Source organism: Myripristis murdjan, chromosome 5 (genome assembly GCF_902150065.1).
Source record: "Myripristis murdjan chromosome 5, fMyrMur1.1, whole genome shotgun sequence".
Lineage (NCBI taxonomy): Eukaryota > Metazoa > Chordata > Actinopteri > Holocentriformes > Holocentridae > Myripristis > Myripristis murdjan.
The window spans coordinates 32,983,304-33,000,514 of NC_043984.1; the positions used below are offsets into that span (position 1 = coordinate 32,983,304).

Here is a 17,211-nt window from a genome sequence, read left to right on the forward strand (position 1 = left end):
TTGTTGCTGCCTCTCATTCTCTCTTATCATTCAGTTTATAGAACTTTTTACATTTTCTGTACACTTTGTCATGTGTTTCCTTGGCAATTATGGCACCTCTTTAGGATCTTATCTTCACTTTTTTATGTTTCTGTTGTTCTTTTAGCAGACTCACTGTGACCCCCGACCCCCCCACCGCTCCCTCTCTCCCCCCCCTCACCCAGGATGCTGACGAAGGCGTTGGCCAGCAGGTATCCGTGCTGGTTGGAGGCGTTGCACTGGTAGACGGCGCTGCTCCCCATCTGCACCGAGCGGAAGATGATGGTGTCGCCCACAATCTGCCGGCTGGGGTTCGGCACGGAGCCTGAGACAGACGAGGGAAGAAGTGACGTTTACAGACTGGACTCTAAAACTGTCTGTGTTAACAAGTTCCAGGCTCACCTTCAAATCCTGTTTTTCTACAAATCTGCCTCTGCCAAACTTATTTCCAATGTTTCTTGTTTCCCAGAATTTTCTCGAATTAAGTGAATTAAGTGAAACTGCACTGGGAACAAGTGGGATTATCTCATCCTGTTGGCAGATTTTTTACCTTGTTGGGAGAATAACATGATTTCAGCACTGAAGATGAGACTGGATGACTTGGTAACATGCAGGTTTTTGCAGTGCATGTGATAAATAAGTGTTAAATGCTGCGTCACAGCAAAGGAGAGAGGAGAGGAACTTTATTCATTTGGTAGCAGAAAACAGCTTTCATAGAGGAATGAGGTAGGATAATCACTAAATCCAAAAATGCACTTCCTCCCTTTAATTTGAACTGGTTTGAAATGGCAGAGTTTTTACCTTTGCTGAGATAATCCCAACTCTGCAAAACGTTCACACAGTCCAAAGACTGGAGGAGTGAAACCCCGCGGGATGCTGGGAAGCTTCAGGGTTTAAAAGTGTGTGTGTGCAGATGTGGAGCAGGAGTGTGTGACTCACTCTCAATGGGCTCTCCGTTCATCAGCCACTGGATCTGAGGTTTGGGGTTCCCGTTGGCGCGGCACACCAGGCGCCCGTTCTCGTCCGGAGCCAGAACCAGATTGGTCGGTTTGTCCAGCCAATAGGGAGCCGCTGTGGGACATGAGGAAGGTTAGATTAGCCAAAAATCAGCGTGACCTGCTGAGGAAACGTAGCACAGAGCAGCACCTTGACACACACGGCCAGCGGAGAAAAACAAAAATCAGCACGCAAAAAAAATAAACCCATTTATTTCAGTGACGTTTAACTGCTCCGTTCATTTGACTGCTTCACTTCCAGCGTCCGGATGTGGATCGAGCCGGAACTCGGCTGCATCCTCAAAATGTGGATCCGGTCTTTGAGATTATTTTTCTGTCCCAGCGTCCCGACTGAAAACTACAGGGGACGGAGCGTTTGCAGGAAAGATAAGTTCCTCCTTAAAACAAACTTTTATCAGAGAGTGCGTTCCTGATTTTGAATTTTCCTGATAATTTTCCCGAGTTTTAATTTACTTTGAGCTGTCTTTTATTATTTTCTATACTCCAAATGGTGTTTTTAAACCTGATGACTTTTTGACTTATTTATTTTATTTTATTTTATTTTATTTTATTTTATTTTATTTTATTTTATTTTATTTTTTTGCTGCCTTTGCGAAGCACTTTGTAATATGGATTTTGTAAAGTGCTCTGTAGGAGTTCTATTCTATTCTATTCAGTGAATTTGTGGGAATTTTGGTGAGATATTAAAAACTGACTATCACTTAAAATTGACAATATGACCAATTTTGACACTTCATATATTTTTTATATAGATAATCTAGGCGCTTCAGCTTCTGATTTTATTAATGGAATTATTCTTATAGGTAAATATATTCATTGCTGCAAGTGGAAATATAACAACACTTCCTTTGTTTTGTTTATTCATGATTTAATCAAAAAAATAGAGTTCTAACAAAACTGCAATAAACTATAGGAGAATATATCCTGATTTTTGTTGTTTTTGTTGTTGCCTCTTGTGTCTGTGCTCCTGTGTGTTTTGGATTCTCCGCCTTGCATTTTGTATAATTTCGCGTATAAAGCCCCCATACCACATTTATTTATTTTTCTTTCTTAACATTAACGCTGAGTGTGATGCCGTGTTTGCGTGTGCCCCCCCCGCTCACCTTTGACCTGGACGGAGATGGAGTGGCGGATGCTGCCCAGGTGGTTGCTGGCCATGCAGATGTACTGGCCGGCGTCCTCCTCCGACACGCTGACGATCCGCAGCGTCTTGTTGAAGTTCTCAAACTTCACCTTATTGTGGCCCGGCAGCTCGCCGCCCTTCTTAAACCACTTGATGCCGGGAGTCGGACTGAGAGAGAGAGAGAGGGAGGGAGAGAGAGAGAGAGAGAGGGAGAGAGAGGGAGAGAGGGAGATCAAAATACTAGAACACATACTAGAACAAAAGGGACAACCAAAGGATAAATCACATATAAAGAAAAATAAACCATTCTTATCGTATTTAATTTTTTATTTTTCTAATTTATTCTTTTCCCCCTTATTTTCTATTGATCTACCAATAGATACCTTGTTCTGTCCATTTATTCACCTCTTCTTAGTTTATCAGTAAAGTCTACTGTACTGTGAGAGGAGTCAGTCATGTTATGTTTTATAAATGTTCTGCTGATGCTCTCATATTGCTCTTTCTCTTTAAGTTTTGCAGATTGCAATAAACTGTCACTCATTCTTTGCTCTCCTGTTGTTACTTTACAGTTACTTTGAAATACTGTTTTCATACTTCATCTTCATACATTCAATATGCTCCATTCTTGTAAACAGCTTTATGTTTACTCTTTAGGTTAACTTCAGTGTTTCTTTGCTGTGTCGCTTTGCAACTTGCTGCAGAAACGCTCAACTTTTTCTTTTAATAAAATTACATCCTATCTTTAAGTCATGTGTGTTAATACAACCCTGTATGTGTGTGTGTGTGTGTGTGTGTGTGTGTGTGAGCTCACAGTCCAGCAGCGATACACTCCAGCAGCAGCTTGTCCCCTCGCAGCACCATCTTGAAGCTCTCGCTGCCCGACGGAGAGAGGAAGGACGGCGCCGTTTCTGCTACCTTACGACCTGGCCATGAGAACACACACACACACACACACACACACACACAGTCATTAGGACATTACATTGACTTACATTCATTTCTTAGAGACTTATCCTAGCCTTCACCTTGACCTGACCCTGAAGTGGGATGAGATAATCCCATTTGTTTCTGGAATATTTCTGGGAACAAGCATAAATCTGTTGAAAGAAGGCAGAACAACTCCGATCAGCCCGCTGGGAGAGAAGAAAAATGACGCTGGATTCAAGAAAATTCTGGGAACCAGCTGATTAGCCTCGGACAGAAGGAGGATAATCTAATCCCAGCGGCAGATTTCTTTACCTTGTTTGAAGAAAAACAAGATTTTAAGTCTGACGATGAGGCCAAACTTTGTGAAAATCGATATGTGTTGCAGCAAACAGTGTGTTTTCTTGGCATGACTCACGTCCTAGGAGGCGGTAAATGTCTGCAGTATAAATGTGTTAGTGTGGTTTCCCGGTGGCTCTGTTCCCTCAGCTCTCTGTCGGGAGGTTAAAGCGTCCGGCTGCCGCCCCCCCGCCCCCCCAGCCCCCTCAGGCCGGGGCCTCATGAGACGCCAAACAACATCAAGGTCATCCATCCTGCTCTGACTGGGCCTGAGACGCCACATGACACGCGCTCAGAGATGGCAGAGATTTGAGAGTCCCTGCTCTGTGTCTGCTAACCGGATCAGGCCGACAGCCGGAGCCGCAGGCCCCTCGGCCGCACACTCACAGCAAAACGCCCGAGCCTTTCCAGAAGCTTCTCTGGCTCTGGGAGCTGCACTGTGTTAGGGCGTTAAAGGGCGGTTTCACTTTTTTGTTACACTACGGCTGCATGCTGAATACGTGATCGTGATTAAATGAAAGCAGTCGGCAGTGTGTTGAGCTCATCGCCTGCTCCTTCCAAATTAATGCTGGAGGCTAATGTTAGCACGCTAGCTCACCTCACCTCAACTTCATTTAAACTGCACCTTTCATACAAACACATTCACATTGCGAAATGAAAAGAACATAAAAAAAAAAGGTAACACTTGACAATAAGAGTACAACAATTAACGTTAGTTAATGCCGTAATAAACATTAAGTAACAGATAATAAACATTAAGTAACAGGTAATAAACATTAAGTAACAGATAGATAGATAGATAGACTTTATTGATCCCAACTAGGGAAATTCTGGTGTTCCAGCAGCAACAGTAGAACATACAATAAAGTTAAATAAAAAAGAATAAAGGCTAAATATATACAATAAAGACTATAAAGACTAAAAACTAAAATATACAATAAGGGCTAACCTTAGAAAAAGAGATATGAGATGTGAAACAGTAATAAACATTTATTAATAACATTAATAACAGGTAATGAACATTAAGTAACAGTTAACTACCTGTTAACTAATGTGTCTAAGAATCATGTACTAATGCTGTTCATGCTAAGGTATTAATTTATATGTTATTTAAGGGTTATTGTAGATATTATTAACATTAGTAAATGCCATAATAATCATTAACTAACAGTTAATTAACCATTACGGCATTAACTAACATTAATTGCTGTACTGTTATTGTAAAGTGTTACCAAAAAAATAAAATAAAAACAAAAGACAACAATAAAAAATATTCTAGAATAAAAATTACAGCAGTGCTCTGACTTTACATTTAAAGGGACAGTTCGGCGAAATCAGCATCAGCATTATTTATATGACCGGGGACTTACCTTTGAACAGAAACTGTGCACTTAAAAAATAAATAAATAAATAAATAAAATTTTAAAAAAATCCATGTTACCAAGTCATTCAGTCTCATCTTCAGGGGAGAAATCTAATTTTTCTTCAAATAAAGTAAAACATCAAATAAAGCCACTTGTTCCCAACACTAACATGAAGATGAGACTAAATAATTTGCTAATCTGGTTTTGTTAACATGTTGGAGTTTGATCAAACTGAATCCACTTTGACTGTTTGTATATTTCAGTTGCACTGAAATGAACGGAGCGCTGAACTCTCCTGTTATTCAGCAGAATTTAGAGATTATCACCTGAACAGGCTGCAGCCAATCTGCATGATATTTAATGCACAGCATGAATCACAGTGTATGTCATCAGACTCTTACATAATAAAACAGATTTTTAGTTATTTGTCAGCAGTTTGCAGGCTGTTTTTTTTTTTTTTTTCTTCCCCAAACAGCTCTGATGTGAACAGCTGCAGACTGCACTTTTCCAGTTTGATCCAATCCCAATAATCCCACCAGTCCCAACATAATACTGTTAACACTGTGGGGCAGGGTGTGTGAGTGTGTGTGAGAGAGAGAGTGTGTGAGTGTGTGTGTGAGGGGTTAGCCTGCTGAGAAGCGCTGCTGGGTGAAATTAGCATTAGCATCCTTTTGTGATGCAGATCTGTACGGGATTAAAGCATCTGTTAGCGGTTAGCATCTCCAGATGGACAGGAGTGTCTACTGCCAGTGACACCGAGGAGAGGAGGAGGAAGAAGAAGAAGAAGAAGAAGAAGAGGAGGAGGAGGAAGATGAAGATAAACCACCATCACTGCCACAGACCATCTGACCTCACACATCACAGCTGCAGTGATGCCATCAACACCCTGGAAACAACCAGCTGATGACGCTGGCACGGCTTCCCAGGATGCATTGCAGCCAGACGGACCCCCCAGAACCCCAATCACAAACACACACACACACACACACACACACACACACATACAAACACACACACACACCACCAAACAAATGAAAAAGTGGCTTTTGCTTCTGAGGGAGAGATTATACGCAAAGTAGAATGTGTGCAAGATTATGTGTGTTTGTGTTTATGTTTGTGTGTGTGTGTGTGTCGCATGATGACAGCTGTCTTACTGCTCCCTCAGTTAGTCACACACATACACACACACACACACACACACACACACACACACAGAGCAGAGTGTGCATGCGGTTAATGATCAGACAGGCTGAATATTCATCCTCAGTCTGATCCTCCTCTGCTGTCGTCTCCCGCAGGGACGTATCCCATCAGCCCCTGGGCCGGGCTCCCACAGGGACGTATCCCATCAGCCCCTGGGCCGGGCTCCCACAGGGACGTATCCCATCAGCCCCTGGGCCGGCCTCCCCTGGGGGGGCGGCCCAGCAGGACAAACGCTGCCTCCGTCCTAAACCCTGCAGCTATGAGCTCCACCGACCGTCCTCATGAATATAAGACCTCAGACCTTTAATTAAATCTGTTTATTTATTACAGTTTAATGATTTTGAACCAAAAACTGAAAACTGTGAGTCTGCAGGACGATTTTTTTCCCACTACAATTCTTTAACATTATGTTTTTATTATTAATTGTGATTTAAACTTACAGCAAACACTTTCATAATATAGAGTATAGAAACACACTTCTTATGATTATTAATAATTAGCATTGGGCCGTGTTCCCTTTGAATTTGAGCCTTGAATCCATATGAAATGCACAGAATCAGATCAGTCAGGATTCTTAAAAAAAGACTGAATGTTGAATGTTGAAAGAGTTGTAACTTTTTTTTTTTTTTTTTTTTTTTAAGAATAAATACTGTTGAAGTCACGTCTTTTGTTGTTGTTTTTTTCACTTTTCAGAGGGAAAAACATTGTCGTACGTTACAGAACGAATCAAATCCTACTGCGCTGGACAAACTTGAATGGAATTGATTTGATTCATTTATGAGTCAAATCAAATCACCAACTAATGACCTGAATTGAGTTTCTGTTAAGTAAAAAAGTCAAAGCCCCACTGATAAGAAAATATTTTACACTGAAAATCTACTTTTTCTTTTTCTTTTTTTTTTTTGGAAGAAACTGGATGAGGTGAACATGGAGGCAGAGCGTCAGTGATCCACAGTTAAAACATCGATACGAGCTGTCAGAGACACAGATCAGCTGTTTCAGGTGGAGGTGAGTTGGACGTCGGGGTTAGCTGGTGAGGGTTAGACTTTAGTCTCAGAGGTGAGCGGGTTAGCGGGCGAGTCGTGTTACTGCGGCACGGCGCTGCCCGGACAGGAAGTGACTCACTCACCGCCGTACGGGTCAGAGGCGTTGTAAGAGAGAGTGTCGTTATACGGCTCGTCTGAAAACACAGGCACACACACACACATATATAGGTGTATATATATATATATGCATGTACAACATATGTCCGCTCCCACACACTGAGAGCAGCTGGCAGTGTGTTCAGCGCTGTCGACAGAGGAAACAAACCGGATCATTTTCATATCAAACACAGTTTCTTCTTGTTTGTGCATCAACCTGGAGAAATGTCACGGGAGCAGCCATGATGTCATGTCATGTGGTCACATCACCTCTAGATGGCGATAGGACATGTTTCAAAAGAGCTGAGGCCAAACACAGAGAGACAAACAGACATGTGATCTCATACAGAGATTTACTGAAAGAAGGAAAATCGCCATAATATTCCCACAGGGACATGAAATGTGTGTTTGGCACTCGATAGCAATTTTACAGAACCCTTATTGAATATAAAGGCATTTTTCTCTATTATCATGTCCCTGTAGAATTCTTATAATATTCCTATAGTAAAATTTAATAATAACAATAAGAATAAAATGAATATTCTTGCTACAGGATCACTAACCTTTACTTTTTTCTATTGTTTCACAGGCTGTAATATGTGAACACTAATTAGTGTGTGTGCATGTGTGTGCAAATGTGTGTGTGCACTCACTGGTCAACACTTTGAGTGAGAAGGGGTTCTTCTGCTGGATGGTGTGTGTGAAGAGGAAGCGGGCGTTGCAGCTGTAGTCGGTCTGAGCGTCCTGGACCAAAACGTTGGAGAAGTACAGGTCTCCGTTCAGACCCATGGACACGCGCTTGTCCTGAGGGATGGGAGACATGACTGAGAGAGAGGGAGAGAGAGAGAGAGAGAGAGAGAGAGAGAGAGAGAGAGGGTCAATAAATTATATTACAAGTGCTATCTCCTATTACTGCCTTTCATTTTCTGCTGCCACTATTTTTAATGTCATTTAGTGCCATTATCCTCCACTTTCAGGTGGTTTAACCCTCACCTGGCCACGCTGAGGTCAGCAGCTCTGTGCACACCTGCCTGTGTTTCTCAGTGAGCGGACCGGCTTCATTTCTGTGCTGTTTTTGTGTTCTTGATTTTTTTTTTTTTTTTTTCTTTTTTCTTTTTTGCTATTTGAATCTGTTATTCATTTTGTATGTCTTTTTTTTTGGCAGTTTTTTTTTCTATGATTTAAATTGCAGAATTGTGTTTTATGGACATATTCGAAATAAACATGACTAAAACTAAACTAAAAACTAAATTTCTGTGCTGTTTTTGATCGGGATCTGATCATTTCCTCACCGATCCATGTGACTGATTTTGTGTTTCGCTACATCTCAGTTTCACCACTCTGCTGTCTTTCCTTTCTCTGGCCTTTTAAGGATTTCTACAAGAAAGCGTTTTTTAATGACTGCGTTTTTCTGCGGTGTCGTGAGTACATCAACCTTTAGCCTACAGCAAGTGGGTGGGTGGAATCCCAGGACAAATGCTGGATAGCTAATGCCACATCTGGACTCCTGACATCCGCTTTCCACGGAACAACATGGGAGCTGATTTCCAGGAGAGAAATATTTTCCCAATTGTTTCCATTCTCAGTTTCTAGCTTCCCTTGACTTTCAGTGAAGTATAAATATGTTGAATCAAGGCAGCAACAAGGCAGAGCCGACCACTGGGATCAAGAAAACGACTTTAAACTGCATTTTTTTTTTTTTTACAGTGTCTTTGCAGCAGATACTCTCACATGTGACCCACTTCCACGTCTCTTCCATCACTTTATGCTACAGTTAGCTCCATTAACCCTCGCCATGTGTCATCATACAGTTGCTATAGGCTAACTCTGACTCCGTGCATGCGCCTACACACACACACACACACACACACACACACACTGTGTAATCGCGGTGTCAAGCGAATGATGGGTGCAGTATGGTCGTCAAGTCGATGCCTGAGGACCAATCAGCAGCCGGGCCTGATGCTGTCTTGGCGTGTGTGTGTGTGTGTGTGTCTGTGTGTGTGTCATGCAGACATGATGCTCTGCCGCTGTTCATGTGTGTGTGTGTGAGTGTGTGTGTGAGTTCATATAAGGTGAGAGAGACAGAGAGCAGCCTGCGTCAATTAATTTGTTAATTAGTCCGAGTTAATTGAGTTGATCTAAATGGCAGTGTGCTGCAGGCGACGCGTTCACCTTAAAGATGAAGACGGACAAAAAAAAAAAAAAACACCCGTGGCAACACTCGACTGGATCTGCGGCTCAGACTAACGCCGGGCACGGGACGACGGGAATGTGGCAGTGTGTATCCTGGTGCAGGAAAATGAACAGTTGATCCTGCAGCTGTGAACTCACACGAGACGACGTGCCTTCCCTGTTTCATCCAAATGAAATGATCTGACCAAAGGAACAGAAACGGTTTCAGGATGTACACACTCTAACAAGACAACGCCTTTGTTAGAAATGCTTTTGACTTGAAAAAAATATATAATTCTGCAGTCACACTTTGTTCTTACTTCTCTTGTGGGCCTATTCAGTTGGGAACCTCTCAGCAGAAACATAAGCTTCATTGTAAGAAACATCTAATTGAGAGGCTTTTTAAGACGCGGCCCACGCTGGGCTGGGTTTTGGCCTTCAGTCTGGACGTGGCGCACCATCAAAAAGGATATTTTCACTCTCAAAATCAATAAGCCGGTTTAGTGCTGTGGCGTTAATGGGGAGCAGCCAACATCCAGTGAGTTGAATTCATTTGTATTTGCTATTTAACGTATTTGCTATTTTACGACATCACTTCTGTTGAGGTCAGAAACGTCATGCAGGTCATGGCCGAACAGAGTGGATGTCGCTGTTTTTGTGTCTTGTTTGGCGTCACCAGGCTGTCAAGTTTTCTCAGCCCCCACTTCACAACTTCATCAACCAGCAACGCAAAAAAAAAAAACGTGAAGAAGCCTGACTAACACCCGTCAGACAGCTGGAGAGCTGAAAATCATGCCAGCTGCACCAATCTCCCTCTTAAAGGTTCAGTGCATAAAACTAGAGAAGGTCGATTGAAGTGAGGGCTATTTAGACTCAACTGACAAAAAAAAAAAAAAAAATCTGCCTGACTTGCTGATAAATTGATAAATTCTGTGCTTATTCCATCGACTTTTGTCAGCTGAGTCCAAATGGTTTTCACTTTATGCAGTCTGAAATTTGTGTGTAATGCGCCTTTAAAACTTCAATTGGCCCAATTTTTTTTTTTTTGTTTTTTAAGAAAACAAGATTTTAACTCTTAATATGTCACTAAACAACTTGTCAAAGAGGATTTTTTTTTTTTTTTTTTTTTTTTTTTTTGGCTGCGAATATTCAAACTGCAAAAAGATATTCATCCATCAAGTCATTCAGTATAAAGTAAAAACCCCAAAACAACATTTGAGCCAAAAAACATGTTGAACCACTGAGGTCCAATTTCTTACATTTTAAAATCATGAAATTTAAACATGTTAGGAGGTTACAAAGTCATGGGGTTACCATGCACTTCACATCGTAAACGACACAAACAACAAAAAATAAGACTTTCACGCTCAGTGCCGCATTAATAATAAGATTAATGCGGTGTTCAGGTGGGTGTTTTGTTTGGGTCGTGAAGGTGGTTTCTCTCTGTCGCTGCAAAATGGCCTCTGCGCCTGCAACCTGCCCTCTCAGCTGTTTGCTCACACACACACACACACACACACACACACATACACAGGTTTACGTGGCTCAGCAGCAGTGGAGGAGGAGGTGTGCTGTGAAGGAGAGAGGTGAGGAAGCCTTCAAACTGCTGAGGAGGAGAAACCGAGAGAAAAGACAAAATAAAAGAGTAAAATGAAAGGAGGTCGGAGCCGGGAACACACAATGTGTTTGTCCTTGACTGACCTCTGGATGTAAACAGCTGACAGGTGCTGAAAACACACACTTTTCAGCACCAGCAGGGCTCTCGGTGTGAGCAGTAACCGTGGTCATTGTGCGGTTCCTTTCACAGAGTTAAATGATCGCTGCATTAACCTGAAAGAAGTATTTTCATGTTGTAGCTGTCCCTGCTCCACATCCTGTTGGCTGGTTTACACTCGGACAACGCAGCATGTTGATGTTTTGCATGGAAAAGCTCCTGCAAAGCTCTCACATGAATGTGGTGCGGTAAAAAGCAGATAGTAGTGCAGGGAAAGTATAAAGTTTCACTGAAAGGAAATACTCGAGCAAAGAGACAGAACCTCAGAACTGGACCCAAGTACAGGACAGGAAGTGGACCAAGAGCGGACAAAGACAGGCGATTTAAAATTCAAATTGTGTGTCTAGTGTGTGTGTGTGTGTGTGTGTGTGTGTGTGTGTGTGTGTGTGTGTGCTCACCGCTGTTCATCCAGAAGGTGTAGGGAGGTGGCAGGCCCGGTGGAGGGTTACACTGCAGAACGAGAGGAGAACCTTCAGTCACCACGACCGGCTCCAGCACCTCCTTCGGCCACAGCGGAGCCTCTGAGGAGCGGAGGAAGAGGAGGAGGAAGAGGAAGAGGAAGAGGAAGAGGAAGAGGAAGAGGAGTGGTGAGGTATAACGTGAGCTGTGTTTCCATGCAACAATTACACCATGGCCACAAGAATACTTGAATCTGATTGGTTAGAGGCAGTGTGTGAAGACAATATCAGGACACTGGTAACGGTTTAACCCACTGGTTTACATCAGTAATATTATAAAAAAAATAAAAATATATATAATATTGTAGCTAACCATGACAGTAAAGTAGCAGCTACACAAACCAGCTGCAGACGTAAAGCTAACAGCAGTAGCCTTTAAAAAAAAAAAAAAAAAAAAAAAAAAAAAAAAATCCCTTCAAAATTATACAAAAAGAGGGGAAATAATAATTATATAAGATCTAATTATATGTGTTTAAGAACTAAGAATTCAGGTTGTTGGGGAGGAGCGGGGTGAGATCAAAAAGATGGATGGGATGGCGTGGGTAAAGTTATAGTTTAAATGGAGGTTGGAAAATTATTTAAAAGTGATTGCAATTTTTTTTTTTTTTTTTTTGGAAAGTTTGGCTAAGTAATAACATGCTAATGTGCTTATCTTGGCTTCTGTGTGCACATTCCTTTTTTAGCCAAACAAACGTGCTAGCGTGCTCCAGATATGAGTCTGATTGGAAGTTTTTTATTTTATTTATTTATTTTTATTTTTTAAAATATTTTTTCCCAGGGCATATAGCCTCCTCAATTAATCAAGTCTCGCTATCTTTAAATAAAGCTTTCCACAGCAGCCATTTTGACAGGAAATAGCAGGGTAAACACAGGTGTTACTGATGATGTTAATTAACGTTCCCGTACATTTAGGTCTGAAAATAGTCCGTCAGTGTTTACCCTGCTATTTCATCAAAATGGCCTCAGTGAAAAAGGTCTGTTGTTGATAAGTGACCACAGTATAAACAACATGAAGCAAGGTGTCCTGACGATATGATTAATTATCTTGTCTCAGGCACCTCGTCCACTAACATCCCACATCATAGTGCAGTTACAGTGAAAATACACTTTAAATACAGAAATATGCTTACATTGTTATTCGTCATCTAATTTATTTGGCAAATCTTGTTGCATATGATGAAATTTCACATGTAATATCTTGAAACGCATCTTTACTGTGTGTGTGTGTGTGTGTGTGTGTGTGTGTGTGTGCGCTCACTGGACACGCGCAGCAGGATCTTGTTGGACAGCGCCGTGCCGTAGTCGTTGGTGGCAAAACACTGGTACTCGCCCTCGTAGTCCTCTGGCCGGCCTCCGCTGCGGAAACCGATCTCCAGCGTCCCCGAGCGCTTCCTCATCGTCACCCGCGGGTCCTTCCCGATGTTGAAGAACTTCCCGTTCCTCCGCCATGAGAACCTGAAGCCCAGGAACAAGACCGGGACATGGGACAGAGTCACTCAGAGAGCTCACCCGTGTTTCATTTCCACTAACACGTCGATGTTTCTGTGTAGGTGCTGTATGCAAAACCAGTCAGCCTCTCTCATGCACTATGCAAAAAAAAAAAAATCCTTTACTTAGACGCAGCTTCTCTCGTGCTAACATTTGAAACTGAAATGGAAAGGCTTTTCAATGGATTTTAATATCTGTCTGTTTGTCAGTCGTCACTTGACAATTATCTGCCAGGACTCCGCCGGCTTAATTTTCAGCAGCACACACAGGACCAGCCCAAAACCTGGTCGACCCAAAGTTGATAAGTTCATACTAAATGGCTCGACATAATGCTGTTTTGTATGTGTATGTGTGTTCGTACATGGATGCTAATCAAGCAGCATCGCTCACACACTTCACTGCATAATTGACGTCTAAATTGAGGTTTGATGAAACAATTTAACCACAAACAACTCAACATAACCAGCTGCATCCCATTCCTTTGTTTTTCTTTAACTTTGTTATTTGCTCTGACAAAACCATGGCGTTTGGTCTTCCATTCCTTCCAACCTCAGACTGAAAACACTGCCAATTTCCTGTCAGCTGCCCCGGTGTGTGTGTGTGTGTGTGTGTGTGTGTCCCAGTGCAGTGGTGATACAGCGTTACATCATTCAGATGTGGGCGCCTCTCTTCAAAATCTCGAGCCATGTTGTGAATATTCGTCTTCGCTGTGTGCCGTTTCCACCTCGCACAGCGTCACCGGTAGCACACTGCCCCCACAGTTTTCCAGTGGTATTGCACCTTATGCATCTGTTAGCTTTCGGGAGATGTGCACTAAATATAGACCAGATGAACACAGGATACGTACGGCTGCCATCCTGCGTACACGTACTTAACATTACGTATAAATAGCGCTTAAGTTATCCGCCAAGATTTCATTGGTCGGTTAGTTGCAGAAATAAAACAAACACACAAAAACTCCATTTGGGAGCCGTGTTGTGTGGTTAACAGGTCAAACCCTGGTCTAGTATATGGCTGGATTGTGCATGAAACACAAGAGGGCTTTTAATTTGAAACTAGACACTAGACTACTGTACATCAGGTAGGAACATCATTATCACTTTTATTGTTGTCAAAGGTGGTTCACTTCATGCTTGTGCTTGTAAAATTTATATTTTTTTATTATTTTCGATTAAGTTATATATTATTTAAATCAATATTTTGAAGGCTCATTAGAATCTGTAATGTTATTTCTCTGTAATGTAGCACAGTGTTAAGAAGGACATACTTATAACACTCGTTCTCAGCTCCAAAAAATAAATATGTTTAAATATTTAACTGAATTTCACATGACTAGTGGACTAATGGCTTGATTTAATGGCTACTAATCAGCAAGGACTCTTTTTGGGTGGGGGCAGCCCTGATACCAAGCTGATGCTGATACATGGATGATATTAATTTGAGCGCTGACACTGGACAGGTGCTGCAGGAGGCTGTGAGGCTAAAATGAAACTTTCCTCCACAGTGTTGGAAAACTGCAGCACTTTGCTCTGCTGTCACTCAACACGATGATGTCACTGGTGAAAGTTCACCGAACGTGACGTGTTAATCAGGAGGAAAAGGCCAAGTCAGCCCAGTGACAAAGGTGCATGTTTTAATTTGCCTTTCACCTGTGTAGCACAAATGTTCAAACGTATGTTGACCAATGTGCTCGTCAGTCATGTGACCGCACCTTAACGGAGGACCTTGAAGGCAACAAAGGAACAAAAAGCGTTATGACGGCGTGACGGGACGTCCGCTTTGACCGTCTCCTCTGGCAGGAAATCGGAGCGTTGTCTGCCTGTCACTCGACTGACGTCTGATGTTATTGAACTGGCACGCGATGGCCACACCAGAATCAAATTATCCACCGCACGGGCTTAATCCCGCCGCCTGCTGGGTCTCCAGAAGGTTCTGTGATTATTGAGGAACGGCGAACATGCTTACATAACCGCGCTCTATTTCTGGTGAAGAGGCGGATTTACAAAAGACGGTTCCTGTCAGCAGAGCCCAGAGCGGGACAATGAGCTACTATTGGAGACTGAAGGCTGTAGAGTTGTGTGTGTATGTGTGTGCATGTGTGTGTGTGTGTGTGTGTGTGTGTGTGGCATGTGTGGTGCGGTGAGAGACTGATTGGGAGTGAGTGAGTGAACGATCCCTTTCGCTGAATGTTTCATGAGCATGAATAGTCAACTGGGCGCATTATTCTGACACAATGCCTGTCCTGGGAGAGGAGAGTGAGTATGAGAGCGCCTTATTGTGAGACTGAGTGTGTGTGCGAGTGTGTGAGTATGTGCATGTGTGTATGTGTGTGTGTGTGTGCGTCTTATGTAAAGCCAATCTGTCTCCAAATAAACAATGTAGCGCTGAATGGGACCAGTGTCCGAATCTGGTCCGACCCCCAGTGATGTAACCACAGGAGACCCAGTTTGTGTGTGTGTGTGTGTGTGTGTATGTGTGTGGGAGTGTGTATCCCCACTTGTATATGTGCATGTATGCCAAGTGCATGACTGTGTTTCCATGCCGATGAATTTGTGCTTGTCGTGCATTTGTACATACATACAAATACATTCCTGCATGTGTTTGCAGGTGTGTATGTGTGTGTGTGTGTGTGTGTGTGTGTGCACGTTGGCAGCCAGCCTTGCAGAGGAAGAAAAGAGCGAAAGCGAGACAAAGATCTGTGAAGCTGAATGACAGAGAAGCAGAAAGACAGAGGAGAAACAGGGGTGTTGGAGTTGGAGACAAAGTCCTTTTTAAGAGAAGTCGGTTCCCTCGGGCGCCGTCTTGGCTCCGCCCCCCCGGGCCAGCAGGTTCATGACAGACAAGACTCCTCTCTCTTTGAATGGGGAGCCATCTATATCTAATGTGCTGACATACATGATAGTCATTTACATTACATATTTACAAAAAAAATTTAATTTCAAATTTAACATGTCCTGCATGCTCGCCACAAGAGGGAGCTAACACCTGTATGAAGGACTATTAATACAACTTATTAAATTAACGCAAACGTATTAATAAACATAGTTCTGTGGTTGCGTAAACTGTAAAACTTTGGTTGGTGGATGCTGACAGAGCTGCCATCTTTAGCGTTACAGCTCCTCTGAGTCAAAGCTTGTTAGTGTCTCTTTATTAAACGTCTATTAAATGTCTCTGGTGGGGAGTCGTGATTGATTTTTATTTCCATTTTTAATTTCCTAGCAGCAGGTTCAGGTTCAGCTGCTGGTTTCCTTCTCTAAGAAAGTAAGCATCCAAATAAACAAGCAAACAAAGGGCTTTGAGAAGTGGAGATGAGAGTTTCACCTCTGTCCACACACAGAAAAATACTTGAAACACTGGAAAAAATATGGAACCGATCATGGTTTTTCAGGATGATGCCATGGGACAACGTTTTCTGGTTCCTTAAAGAACTTCTCAGACTTCAGAACCTTCAAGAAAAATAAGCCATTGTTCTTAACTGGTCAAAGGTGCCTACAGGAGCCATAAAAAAAAAAAAACAGTTCTATGAGGAACCAGTAATGGTTCTCCACAGAAGAGAGAAGCAACAAGGGACCTGGAAACAGCAGTTAAGTCTCATTTCTTAAAGGAAAAATAAAGGTGCCTTATGGAACCAAAAATAGCTCTTCATAGCAGGAGCTTGGTTCATATTGCCGGCAATAAGTCGGCCCTGTTCCCGGTGCATGTTGGACTCCAGCAGGGCTGGCCTTTATCACTGGTTCTGTTCATAATCTTTATGGACAGAATTTCTAGGTGCAGCCGGGGGCCGGAGGGAGTCCTGTTTGGGAGCCACAGGATTTCATCGCTCCTTTTCGCAGATGATGTTGTCCTGTTGGCTCCTTCGAAGCGGGACCTTCAGCAGGCACTGGGGCGGTTCGCAGCCGAGTGTGAAGCGGCTGGGATGAGAATCAGCACCTCCAAGTCCGAGGCCATGGTTCTCGACCGGAAAAAGGTGGCATGCCCTCTCCGGGTTGGTGGAGAAGTCCTAGTATCTTGGGGTCTTGTTCACGAGTGAGGGAAGGATGGAGCGTGAGGTCGACAGGCGGATTGGTGCAGCCTCTGCAGTGATGCGGTCGGTGTACCGTCCGTCGTGGTGAAGAAGGAGCTGAGCCGAAAGGCGAAGCTCTTGATTTACCAGTCGATCTACGTTCCTACCCTCACCTATGGTCATG

General features: G+C 42.8%; 1 protein-coding gene across 1 annotated transcript in view; it reads right to left on the reverse strand.

The window, feature by feature from the left end:
* Positions 1–17,211, reverse strand: part of nfasca (neurofascin homolog (chicken) a) — a 100,139-nt gene that overhangs the window by 37,015 nt on the left and 45,913 nt on the right. Inside the window, exons 6-13 of the mRNA XM_030051833.1 lie at positions 12,795–12,991; positions 11,477–11,599; positions 7,783–7,953; positions 7,117–7,167; positions 2,969–3,080; positions 2,138–2,325; positions 958–1,089; positions 200–343 (exon numbers count right to left, since the gene is read on the reverse strand). Coding sequence (XP_029907693.1) covers positions 200–343; positions 958–1,089; positions 2,138–2,325; positions 2,969–3,080; positions 7,117–7,167; positions 7,783–7,953; positions 11,477–11,599; positions 12,795–12,991 — 1,118 coding nt within the window. The remainder of the gene's footprint in view (positions 1–199; positions 344–957; positions 1,090–2,137; positions 2,326–2,968; positions 3,081–7,116; positions 7,168–7,782; positions 7,954–11,476; positions 11,600–12,794; positions 12,992–17,211) is intronic.